This window comes from Apaloderma vittatum, unplaced genomic scaffold, assembly GCF_000703405.1.
Source record: "Apaloderma vittatum isolate BGI_N311 unplaced genomic scaffold, ASM70340v1 scaffold9377, whole genome shotgun sequence".
In the NCBI taxonomy this organism is placed as follows: Eukaryota; Metazoa; Chordata; class Aves; order Trogoniformes; family Trogonidae; genus Apaloderma; species Apaloderma vittatum.
Window position 1 is genome coordinate 11,893 of NW_009726709.1, and position 13,292 is coordinate 25,184.

Below are 13,292 nucleotides of genomic sequence, written 5' to 3' on the forward strand. Positions count from 1 at the left end.
TGCAGGGAAGCGAGTGGGACGAGGAAGGAAAACACCACTGCAAGTGGTGGTGGGGTTGCTTTCTGCCTTACAGGGCAGTTTGTTTCATGCCGGCTACTCACAGGCGTGGTTGAATTCTCACTTTCCTCCCCTGTAGGACAGCATTTCTCACCACACATCTCTGCGACAACAACGCAACAGACCTTTACCTACGGGTAAACACCAACCTCCTATTTCAACGACAACAACAACCTCGCCAGGGCAAAATCCTGACGCACCCCTGAGGTGACTGAGAAACCTTCAGTCTCCTCACATGGAAGACCATGACAGTTTTCAGCCGTCAGGCTTATAGAAAGTGGCCACTGCAGCAGAGCTGGTGATGTCCCCAGGCTGGGACCTCCAGCAGCCACCCATGGGGAGCCGCCAAACCTTCCTGGAGCAGCTCCTGTCGGCCACACCAATGGGTGTGACCCTGCACCTTTCAGCTAACCAGCTGCCAATCCACTCTGTTATAGCAAGACCAGAACAGCTACATTTTGAACAAAGCTATGATCAGCAGCAATAAAGAGCCCCAAATTTCATTATACTAAAATCGCTTTCGTGTTTGTTTTTCAATCTGACTCCTGAGACTCATTACGCTTCATCTTGCCCCATCTCCCCTCTGCAGGACATCCACCAGAGAACTTCAACGCACAACAGGAGCCAAAACGCGCTGTAGGCAGGCATCAGCAAATGAATGTAAAGAACAGTAAATGAAACCCTTTGGAACGTTTTGCCTTTGTACTGAAGACGTATTTGCATGAAAGGGTCTTATTCCTTTTCATTGTTAGTACCCGAAGCAAACACAGTTTTAGAAAAGGCTGATTCAAGCAGCAGTTATTGCAGGAACATTCTAAAATACGACTAGAGATAAAATTCACAGAGGCCATGGCACCTTGGTTCCCCTGGGCACTGAGCACATCTCTAACTGCCCTGCACAGGCCGTGCACAGAGAGGAAGCCTATGGAAACAATTGTTAAAGAATCACTCAAGCGCTGAGCAAGCTGGCCCCAAGGTGCCCGTACTGGCCTACCTGTGCAAAGCAGCCCCTGAAATCCCACAGCTCCAGATCTTAGGTTCCTCTAAGCATCCTGGACCCAAATCTTAGCCCTCCACAGGCTGAGCCAGGGCCTTGCTTCAAGTGGTGATGCCCCGGCACAACCCACTGCCCATTAGAGGTGGGGGAGGCTTCCTTCTGCACAGACCCCCGGCTCTGCAGGGCTTTCCGTGGGACAGCCCACAGTTCACCCTCCCCACCCGTAGTCCTGCGGTGTGGGGTACTTGGCTCCAAACCCTGCCAGGATGGAGAGCCTGCAGCACACAGACACCATCAGCCAAGTGGCAGAGTGACTACCGGCCCGGCGGCTGCCCATGGGAGGTCAGCAGCGAGCGCCCAAGAGACGGCATCCCAGCTCAGCGCGTGACTTAGGGGCCACCGAGTCAGCTCCTTCCCTGGGGCAGTTACTGGCCAACAATTCTGGGCACGTGCTGTGAGGCTCTGGCAGATGCTGCTTCAGATCCAACCAAGTAGTCTGATGGATTGACCCACGTAGTTCCAAACGCAGGTGCCATCGTGCAAGGTGGCACCACAAGGAACACAAGCACTTCCAAGGTTTGGTATGTTTTCCTTCAAGAGCAATCTATTCTTTGAAAACCCAGCCTCCCACAGCTTATCCTGATCACAGCTACAAGGCACTTACCCAGAAACTCCATTTCAGATAAGTGCCACAAAATGCATTAACTTCTCAGAAAAGGGACAAAAACAATTCACTAGCAATAAGCAACACTGGTCATCAAATGAATAGTGATTCTTTGGATTCACGTTGAAACCCATTTATTCAGGCTTTTGTGCAGGGTGCACAAGTCAACGCAGATACGTATACACAGTATGCACATCCTAATAGCGTACAAAAAGGCAAGTAGCAACGGGTGCTTACACTGCAAATGTACGTACAGACATATTAAATTGGGAGATTTACATTAGAAAATTATCTGACACTATTCATGTTTCATCAACACTACTATAAATTGTGTAGAAAACCAATAAAACTTGGAAAGTTATCTACTCTTATTTCACTTTACCCAGTCTGGATATAAAGTCAGGCTTCCCACGTGACATCTGTGGGCAAAGCCTACAGGATCCCCCAAAGACTTTGAAGGGTCACATCACCGTTCCCCCTAGCACATCCCATCACATGTTAAAGAATAACGTATCAGAATTATTTCCTGTATTTCTGGGAAGAACAACAGCTTAAATACTTCAGAAAGCTAAATTTCTCCCGGGAAAAGACAACAAAGGAAAGATTTAGAGAGACCACGAGAGAACCAAACATTAGCGAAATGTCATAACATCTCTTTCTGGTCCTTCCAAAAAACTCTTCACGGACCAGGCAGCACCTAATTTAAAGCGCTGTAAACTGTCCGGATTTAGAGAAGCACAAGAGCAGGCCTTGGCAGACCCCAGGTCTTCTGCTGATCTTTACCTTGTTCCTATCCTAAGGGCTGCAAGAGATCGTACTTTTGTAACCTGCACAAAAAGACACAGAGAGATCAAGCAGATTTAGCAAAGGGTAGGATACTGAAACAAAAGCAATAAACAGAAGCATGCAGCAACATCGTAAGAGCCGTACTCCGCTCCCGGTAACTACTCTGAATTTAATTTCTGACTGAATTTGGCTTCTAAGACGTCAGCAGAATCAGGACGCACCAGGAAAAGAAAGATTCAAGTAACAAGTGGTTCTTGTTGCCAAGGCCCTGCAGGACACCCAGAACACACCTTCATTGACTTCCAGCTTGAAGAGCGGGTCCAACTCTCTTTGCTCTTCTATGCCAGAGTCAAATTCTTGCATGTACCAATACAATTTTCATGGCAAATTTTAGTCTTACAAAGAACCTAACCTAAAATCCACCCAGGGAGTAGTTTTAAAGGATTAACTTGCAAATGACACAAACCACAGAGGAGTGCAATGTAGGCAAGACTGTGTTAAAACTGCTCCCAAAGGTGGCTGAAATCAGAAGTCTTGTGCAAAAATACACCAATTACAGGACAAATTTGTAGAACATTCAATCACAGCCAGTACGATTTCTCACATCTCCTCTTTTTAGCACCGCACACTTGCCGTTTGTCATGTAAGTTCTGGGCTTGAGTTTATCCACTTTGTTGTTTGCAAGAGCCTTTTGGAGAAAAGGTGAGGACGGCATAAAAGTCTTTCTCGAATTTCTTTCTTTCCTAAAGGTTACGGTTCTCTGGTGAAAAACTTTACAAGTCAAAAGTTACTTCAGTGAAGATGTATTTCAAAAGGGTGTATTTTCCATGTTGATTTTTATGAAAATTCGTTGTTGAAGTGGCTTGAAAAATGTTTTCCTTATAGAGAATTACTTCCTTACATATATTATGAACAGCCAAAGAATAATCAGCATTTTAAGTGCAACCTTCCTATAGCACAAACCTCTCATTCTGATTATTTTAGAGAAACACTTGAGCTCTAAGATTGAGCTATTAACTATTAATAAATTGGAGTTTTATTCAAAAGGAATCAGGAAAAAGACTTAATTACCAGATTGTCTTTGTCATTCAATAAGCACAGGGAGTGAGCTGCTAATCCCAAAGTTAGAAGCCCTCAGCAGCACTTTTTTACCTTTACAAGTGCAGCCACAGCACGTAACATGTAGGAACGTCACATCCAATTTGCTACCCCAGCGTGGTTCCCACACAAATCCTGTGGCATTTTCTGGCACAGAGAGCCCATGGCAACTTCCAGGACTTGAACGTAAGCAAATCAGATGTGTGGTTAAGATTTAGACGTATTATAAAACCACTCTGGTGTTTTAAAAGTCTGAGAGCAATCCATGGCCAGGGGTGGGGAGGAGAAACAGGGTTCTGGCAGGGAGTGAAACTGGGAAGGTACCACTGAAACCAGTGAAACATCTCCTGGCACTAAGAGATCCCCAGAAACGAGCAGCTTCTGCAGGAGGATAAAAGCAAACGTGCAGCTAAATTGATCTGATTTTTATATTGAGGGCAAAACTGAACCATACTCACACTCCAGGTTGTAATATTTTTTAAAATATTTTTTAAATGCAGTTTAAAAAGTTAAAAGCCTTAAAAAGCTTGATTTCTAAAAATTATTCAAGATCAAAGTTTTATATAAAAGTAGCAACTTGCGTATTTCACTTTAATATAGCTATTACAAGGTCTAATGCCATATGCAATCTCCAGTTTAACCCTGCTTTATATCCATTTTTTTTAATATATATGTGTGTGTGTGTATACATGTATATATATGTATAAATTACCAAGCAAACTACACTAACTTTCCCTCAGAAAATAGTTTCATCCATTAAGCTCCAGATCACAAAGCTAGTTCCAGTGTTATAGGCACTCACAATTTTGCAAAATCACTGGGGAGGAAAAAGGCATTTTTACTCTTAGATTGATAGAATAAGCCCCAACAGAAGTAATTAAAGGAAATAGGACTGAAGAAGGAAATATATAGTATTCTCTTCTCCAGTATTCTCCAAAGAATCCAGCAAATGTCAACAAATAAATTAAAAGCCTGGTGAATTTTACTGAAGTACTTAGCTACCATAAATTTAGTTTGAGGAAGAGTCTACCTTGCCATATGTAGCTGCCTGCGTCTTGTTTTCACCTTGTAGTCTAAGTAGTCAGCTAATGCAACATATTTCTTTAGGTAAGTCTTAAGTCTTAAACTTGTTTTCCCCACAATTCTTTTAAACTACTAGTTATGCAACATTTTCTTCCCTGTCTTTATTTGCATTCCCAAACTGAAACCAAGGTATTTAATTGCATTGATGCTCTCAATGATCTAAACTGAAATCTATTCTTCAAATGAAATAAGTGGCGTGACACATTAGCAGGGACCAAAAAAAAAAAAAAGGCAAAAAAACCAACTCCAAACAACTGAACAACAGCACTAAAGAGTAAAGAAAGGTGAGAAATAAAAACCAGGTCTAAGGCAGGAGAAATATGTATGGAAATGGCCACCCAAAGCCTACAGAAGCCACCGCTGGAAAGAAGGTTCTCCAGAATTTATTTTCACAGCCCCATATTAAAATGAACGGAGCCAGGTACAAGATCTTTTCCCCCAACACCTGCCACTGCCTCTTGAAGTCAGGCTGGGCTGAGGAGCCGCTGGATACCCAACCACGCAAAGGTACTGCGCTTATGCTGTAGAGAAATTCAGCTTTCACCAGGGTGACCTGTAGACAAGGTTCAAAGCCAGGCAGGAATAGAATCATAACTGGAAACATAACACAGGAAAAATCGACTATTTCATGTGCGGTGTGTTTTGGTTTTATTTTTTTTTCTTTTTAATATTTTAACATCCAGAACGTGTGCAGAAAAGCGAAGGCAGAGCACCACGCAATGGTGCCCAACTGCTCTGCTGTTTGAGCGGGCATCACCATCCTACTCCTGCACTTTTTGCTGCAGAGTCCAGACAGACAAGCTACGCCACAAAGGCTCAGAACTTCTCTCCCACATGCTCCCTTGTCAGCATGGCTGGGCCAGGCTCAAAGTTGAACCTCATGGGTATAAACACCATGATTCACATCTTCCCCATTTTTCTGCATGCATTAACATAATTGTTTTCCACTATTTTCTGTTCTCCAGAATGCTACTGGCCATTATTAACTGGTCAATACAGTTACTTCTTCTATAAGGCGGTGTATACTACGCATGCCCGATGAGACAACACGTAGCCAAAATTAATCCAAAGATTATTCCAAGATGAAGAAGTAACAGTTCTAAATTCGGATTATGAGTTGGCTGGCTTTGTGGAAAAAACACTGTAAGATCCTAAATAAAAAGAAGAAAGAAGAAGAGCCGTGTTTTCAAAAGGTACAGCAAAGCACAACCAGCGCAGCGCAGCAGGACGGATGCTGAAATACTGTTCCCAAGAGAACAGATCCAAGAATTCAAAACATGAAGTAAACTGAAGAAAAATTCTCCAGGACAGGAAACCTACAGAGGAGGTGCTGATTAACAATAATAAAGGTTTCTTATTTAGAAAAGGTTCTGATGCGTGAAGAAGCTTGCTGTCCTGTCCCAAATCCTGAATCTACTCAAACATAAATGAATTCTCTCCCAGCCATTAAAGGCAGAGGTGGCAGAATTTACTGTTCTCCATATTCTGGATGTTACCTACACATTCTCAGCTTACTTCGCTGAGGATCCAAGTGCAGCTGGCAGAAAAGTTTTCAGCCTCAGCCCCGATGCAAATGAATCTTTCTGGCACACAACTGCAATTACCATATTCATAGAGATTATTAATTAACCAGAAGTGCTGCTTCAATAAAAGTACAACTATTTCAACTCATCAGTATAAGGGATTTGAAGAAAACATCTGATGCAGCAGTCAGCCGTTTACTAGACGCTCAGTTTAGTGTAACGTTACTCAAGTTATAGATTAAGACGTTAAATACCGTATCAAGTTTAATGAAGAAATCAAGGGTGAACAAGAAGTGTGAAAGCTGAGGCCACAGGCTGCTGCAGACTTGATACAAGATCCTGTGGACTTCGAGGTAAGGTGGTCAGGGATCCTGCCACGGGGTTACTGTTTCACACGGGGACATGTGTTGCCGGAACAAGCAGTAGGGCAGCCAGAACCATGCAAGTGCACGGCTCTTCTTGTCAGGGAAGAAATGCTCCAGGGCAAAGTTATCAGACTGCAGAGGATGTCTTCCGCTGAAATTTAGCAGGCTATAGTGCAGATGCCAGTCTTAAGGACTTCAAGAGCTTTTAGTGCTGGGCAGCAGGTTTTCTAAAAGCCTTCAGCAAGTTATTTAGATAACAGGCAACTTGTGTAAATAAGGTAATTTAAAAGCAAGCAAAACAACAAACGAGAAAAAATTAAAAGGCAAAAAAAAAAAAAAGGCAATGAAATTATCCTATCTCTGAGCTTGAGCTTTTCTCACCTGATCCACTTATTCAAAGCACAGAGACCATTAACTCTCACACACAAATACAGGAGTATTTGCCCCACCCAGGCCGCCTCCTTTGCTGTGTGTTTCCATCTCACCTCGATTCTTCTGCCTCCTAAAGCCTATTGCTGTGAACACAAACAACTCTGACATGTTATCCACAAAAGCCAATATAAACACCTCATGGAATCCCCGCAATTCAAAACACTCAGTTCTCTTTTGCTTTGTCTTTCCCTAATAATCTATCTCTTCCTGAGTATCTAGAATATTGCAGGTACCACTACAAACGTTGTGGTCCCATAAAGAAATTTGACTATTTGGGATTAGAATTTTAGGGGGAGGATTCTGGGGTTTGGCAAGTCCACTTCGTTCATATTAAATGAAATATACACTTGATATGTCAGCCGGGATACATTAAGTTAGAAGGATGAGACAGCTTCTATTAATAGAAGTGAACTTTGCTCTTTTGTAATGAAGTTTTCTGTTTTCTTATGTTGATATTTTTATGCAGAAAGTACCTTTATGAATACTAGCATCAACCTCACCCCACTGGGATACATCATCTCTGGTAAAATCCCCAATTCTTGAAACTAATCTGATGCCTCAGGGAGAGCAACTTTTTAGATTATCCACGTGGAAACAGTCATGAAAATGTTTCCACAGAAATTCCTCTTCTAAAGCAGAAAGTTTTAACTAATCATTTTAATCTCTATACCTCCTTTTACAAAAAAGTTTAAGAAAACATACTTGAGGTACTTTCACCGCAGAGGTTTAAAATATTTCTTTTAGAACAAACCTTTTTCACTTAAGAGGTGCTTAAGCAGGTAACTTGAGAACACGTTCTAAGAAAGAGTCAAAAGCATATTAACGCTTTCCAAACCGAGTTTAAAATGGCAGACTTGAATTTCGCTCCATTTTGGACAAAATAAACAGAGCATACAAGAAACACGTAGTCGAGGAGCACAACTAACAACAAGTGTAGGTGTTGATGCGCAGAGGGGACTACTTCAACAAGATATATTCTGTCCCAGTGAGGCATTCTGAGTGACTGCATTAGTCTGGCCTGTAAATCGTGGCACTACCCTGCATCCTCCTCTCTTGACTTCAAGAGTAAATTTTAAACACAGCCTTCCAAAGCACTTACCTCCCCTTTCAAGCACCATGTTCTGAAGTCACACACCTATGCAGAAGCTCTCCTAACAAGTGAGAAACCTCAGATCTAATGCTTCAGCAAAAAAATCCAAGAAAAGAGAAGTATAAAACTAGAAATATGCATGGTTAAAAGTATCGAGCACACGTTTTAATTCATCATGGCAATTCTGCCATGCAGAATAACAAAAAAAGTCACGTGCTCGTATCAACTGCAAGTGCCAAACAAAAACAAGGCAGAATGGAATGTCACCTGAGAGGAGGCCCAATTTGTGCAAGAGCTGCTTAGGAGATTAATTTGCATACTGTTTATATGGGACTGTTCCTGCCTTCTCCAACTGTGTTCGAAAGGTGAAAATCCCATTAACTTGCCATGACCTAACACGTCTGGCCATACATAGATTTGACAGCACTGTCCACTATAATGTGCAGTATCAAACAATAAATTTAAAAAAAAAAAAAATCACATCAAGGTTTATCAGTACTTAAGACTTTTACCTATTAAATTTAATTTCACTTAACCTGGAGCTAAGGAATATACAGGCAGTGATTGAAAGTTCTTCCATTACCCACAGAGCTCTTACGTGGCCAAATTACCCTCCATTCTCAAGAGTCAATTTGCTCTGGTGATTCACAGTCTGTTTTGAACTGACAGTGATCAGTGCTTCCTCCCAACTGTATGTGGCAATTTCTTACAGAGAGTACCATTCTCTAGGGACACAATTTCAATTATTTATTTTGTTTTTTAAATTATTATTTCATTTTGACTTGAGTGTGAAATGGAAATGATCAAAATTTGCCCCCTGCTCTGGAAAAAGGCTATTACAGTGCATTTAGTAAAGCTGTCAGAAATCAAGGGCATTAAATAACAACAATGGACCTCAGAGAAATTAACTGTATCTCTTTATTGTTAACCAATGAATGTTATCCAAAATAGTAGATGTAATTGTAGCTTAATTGTACAACACAAAACATGATGCTAAAGGAAAAAAAGCATGTGGAAAATTACTTCACCAAGTAATCATTAAAAGGATTCTTAGTATTTCTGCACCAGTAAGTGTTCCCAACTGCTGGTCACAGCAGCTATTACCACTTTGTTCGTTGTGAAAATTCGTATTACAAACAGTTGTTCCTGGTTGTTTAGGAAAAAAAAAAAATATCACACAGCTTTATAAATGGATCTAATCCATTTAACCCTACTCTATATATTGTAGATTCATGAACAGCAAACTTTACTGGTATTTTTTTCCCCAACACTGAAACTGATGTTATCAGAGCTAGCGCACACTTTCCAGGGAAAAATGAAAACTCGCTGAAAGTGCAGTATTTCACCTGCTACAGCAAACTGTTTGAATACTTCAGAAATTTGCTTAATCTTCAGTATACGAAGCCTGTGAAACAAAAAACTGTTCTCACAACGCACTGCAAGTAGAAACACCGACTTTCACCGAGCAGCATTTTGAAGCGTGTGTGCACCACCTGTACATCAGCGTTCAAGGTCAGATACGTTTAGCCTGACAAACCAAAAATATATTAATGTATCTTTATTTTATCTTCATGATGTCACCCCACAGAGCCAACCTTTAACTCTGCAAAATAAAAAAGAACTTAGTTGGACTGTTCATAAGAAATTTAAACCTATTGTGCATGAAAAAAATGTTTAATAAAATGGCAAATTTTAATAGATAAGTGTAAATTTATGAGTGCATAATATCAAACAGAAAAGAGCTGAACCATCCTCAGAGAAAGCAGGGTTCTTCCACTGCAGATGTTTACTATGGTACTACAACAGAAGGAAGAACTGCAGTCCGCATAAACTGCAAAGTTATTTCTGAAGTTCAATTTCCAAACAGATTCCTCCTTTTCAAGAGGGAAAGGGCTTACTAGCAATGATCTGACACCAGGTATGACAATTGTAATACTAGCTTCATTGAAAACTGAAGCTACAAACACTTGTACTCCAATTCTGGGAACTTCAATTTTGTATTTGGAAACCCAAAACCGAAAGTGACACACAAATTCTACACCCCTCCCAGGAGATAATATACCAGTGATTGGTTACAGTTTTAAAACACGCAGGATGCTTTTACAATTTAAACTCAACAAAAGGCAGTTAGACAGTACTGAGCACTATAAAGCCATCTTAAAGTTAAAGCAAAATCCTAGGAGCAAGGGCTCCTAGCATTCTATATCACAGTGTAGTGATAGTCAATTTAAACAGATTTTTTCATGGTGTTTGAAGGACCAGTCATCATGTACATAGTAGTGAGGTAGGATACTGTCCCCTCCCTGGGACTGATGTTTTCATATGCTCCCTTGCCAGAAAGGTCCAGGTCTCCCTACTGCAAATAAAAGAATAACAAGCAATAGCACACGAAGCTTTGTATTTTTTCTGTTGGTTTTTTTTTTCCTTCCCTCTACTGCATTAGAACATTTTGCACATCTAAAAGAATCACCTAGGAAAAGCAATACTTATTTGAGCCTATCAGCAGCCATGTGCTGCCCACAGGTAGTGTTCCATTTAAAAACATTTTCTGGAACTACCACCTGCCCTCCAGACCTTTGTGAACAGGTAGGCAAAGAAAACCATCAATGATGACAGGACATGAAACACCAAAGAATTTCAGTTGGGAGGGAAAAAAAAGAAAAAGAAAAGAAAAGAAAACAAAACTGACAGTCATCAATATCAAACTCAATGGTGTAGCAACATTGTAATTTCAAACTTCAAACTGAAGTAGTACCTGCCCAGTTTAGGTTCAGTTCCATTCTTCTTTCTATTTCTTAATGTTCAAGCAATATATACACTTGTCAGTCATTATATACTTCACATCAGTTTTGAAAGAAAAAAATACGGAACACTGAAACTGAAAACATGATGGGCGAAAACTGCTATCATTCTCCACACCCTCCCCACCCAGAAATATCTAGGGATGACAAACTGCCTTACTGTTGATCCCCTAAAATTTGTCTTCTAGACACTGTAGTCAAACTGGTATTAAGTGCTTTGGCAAAGTGGGGTGCAATCCATCAAATCTGTAAAGGCCTGCTTTTTTCTCTGGTGGTGGTTCAGCTTTACGAGGAACATATATGCAAAATAACAGCTCTCACATTGCTTCAAACTCATCAATACGCTGCTTTGTATTGCCTTGTCGGATTTGTCGAAGAGTCTTGTACTTATCACGGCCTGCTTTAACATTCTCAGCATGAAGGACATCATTTTGTGTTTTCTTGGTTTCATCTCTGGCTTGAGCCAACTCAGAACTTAACGCCTGTTGAATAAAATATTTGCATTTAAGTGCTTTGACTAAGCTTTTACTGATTCTGGAATTTCTGATAACTACTCTGCAACATGAATAATGATTTCTTGAATGCCAACCTAGGAAATGTTTGTGCTGTTCAGTAACTCAGGTTGTGAGGTCTATCAGAAAGACTGCAAAGGGAAAGTAGGATTCTTTCCTTATGTAAGTGTGGGCAAATTAAACCCCAAAAAGCCTCATATCATAGCATCCAACAAGAAAGGGACCAGGAGAATAAAGCAGGAGAATGACCTTATTTTTCAATTTCTGCTCGACTAAAGCCAGCTCTCGTTTATCTCCCTGATCCTGTTCGGTAATTGGCCAAGCAGAAAGGACATTACACATACAAGCTACTAAGAAAAAGAAGTAGCTTTCCATTTATTTTACTTCCTTCTCAAATAGACGTTTCATGACAAAGCAAAGGGTAACTGCTAACATAGATCATTATACTTTGAAGGGTAAGACTAGTCTGGGAGGAAATGTTCCATTTTGGGGAAATAAGATTAATCCATAATCGGCGTAACTGTTTCTGCATTTACAACATCTGTGAATGACTGCAAACGAACACAAATTAAGCAAGCATCTGTTCATACCACTTAATGAATTTTGATATTCAGAAAAGGAAAGCACTGTGCTTTAACACTGTGTCCTGGACATTACATATTACTAGAAATGTTTACTGGCCAATGCGACAACATACTAATGCTTTTGAACTATAAAGCACAATCTTACATCTAATCTTCCTATTTCACTTCTAGAACACTGTGAATGCTATCAGTTCGGAAGTTAGTTATAAATCTAGTAAATGGTAAAATGGCTGCTTCCTTGGTACACCATAACATCAACGAGATTTTTGAAAAAGAAAGAAAGAAAGCCCAAAGCCTGAATTATGTTGATACAAATATGAATCTTCATTACCTGGAGCTGTTTCTTAACACGTTCATTTTTCTGTGTTTCTGTTACCCGTTCCTCCTCACTCCTGTGATTCATGACACCATCAGAAGACAGTTCTGCACTGGCTTCAGCATTGTTCTCATCATGTTCATCGTGCTCATTCTCTGTTGGAGGAATAACTGGTGGGGGAGGAGGTGGAGGAGGAGCAGACATCACAGATTTCAGTTCTTCTTTGGTCTTTTCCAAGTCCTCTTGGGCTGCAAAAGCCTAAGCAGAGTAAATGGCACTTACCATCTTTCAAAAAGATCTATGAATAGTCAGAAAAACAAACAAAAAATACTTGAGATGTTTTCAGACACATGGAAACTCTTGTTTATAAGTGACACAACTAGCTTACGTGCTGAAAAGTGTCAAACAGGAATACAAGCTAAAGGAGATACGACTCAAACCCAGCTGTACTGGAGTCCAACTCTTTCCAGCAGCAGACAAGAAGAGTAAGAGAATAGGACAGTCATATTGACTACCTTCCAACTTCTCCAGTCTCCTGAAATCTGAGGCTCAGGGACTTCAAAAATCAAGGGTGATGTCTTCAAATTCCATATTCAATTGGAACTTGACAGAATTTTTTCAATGGCTTATTCACATCCCATAGCTAATTACAAATTTTGAGAAGAATTTCTGGTTTGGGTTTAAACCACTGTCCAGTTGCATTTGACGTGCCTTTGTTACTGTTCTAGTTCATCTTTTCAGCACTAGTGATGACTTAACACATCTGCCTCCTGAGTTTTCTTTTCCAACACAAAGCTCCAGTCTATGTCATCACCACACGTAAGGAAACCGTTTCAAATCTTTGATCATACTTTTACGTCAAGAATTTCCTCCCCCTTCATGACTATTTAATATTGAGAAATGAGTTAAGTAGAAGTGTAGGTTGGCTTCAGTAGACAGAGAACAAAAACCTTTAAGAAAAGCTTCTCTGAAACCTAAGGGAAA

At 40.5% G+C, this 13,292-nt stretch overlaps 1 protein-coding gene across 1 annotated transcript in view; it reads right to left on the minus strand.

Moving 5' to 3' along the window:
• Nucleotides 1-2,139: 2,139 nt before the first annotated feature.
• LOC104276917 (radixin-like) overlaps nucleotides 2,140-13,292 on the minus strand; it is a 41,358-nt gene continuing 30,205 nt past the window's right edge. Inside the window, 3 exon segments of the mRNA XM_009873389.1 lie at nucleotides 2,140-2,545; nucleotides 11,218-11,378; nucleotides 12,324-12,566. Of these exon segments, the coding sequence (XP_009871691.1) occupies nucleotides 2,509-2,545; nucleotides 11,218-11,378; nucleotides 12,324-12,566 (441 nt within the window). The 3' untranslated portion in view covers nucleotides 2,140-2,508.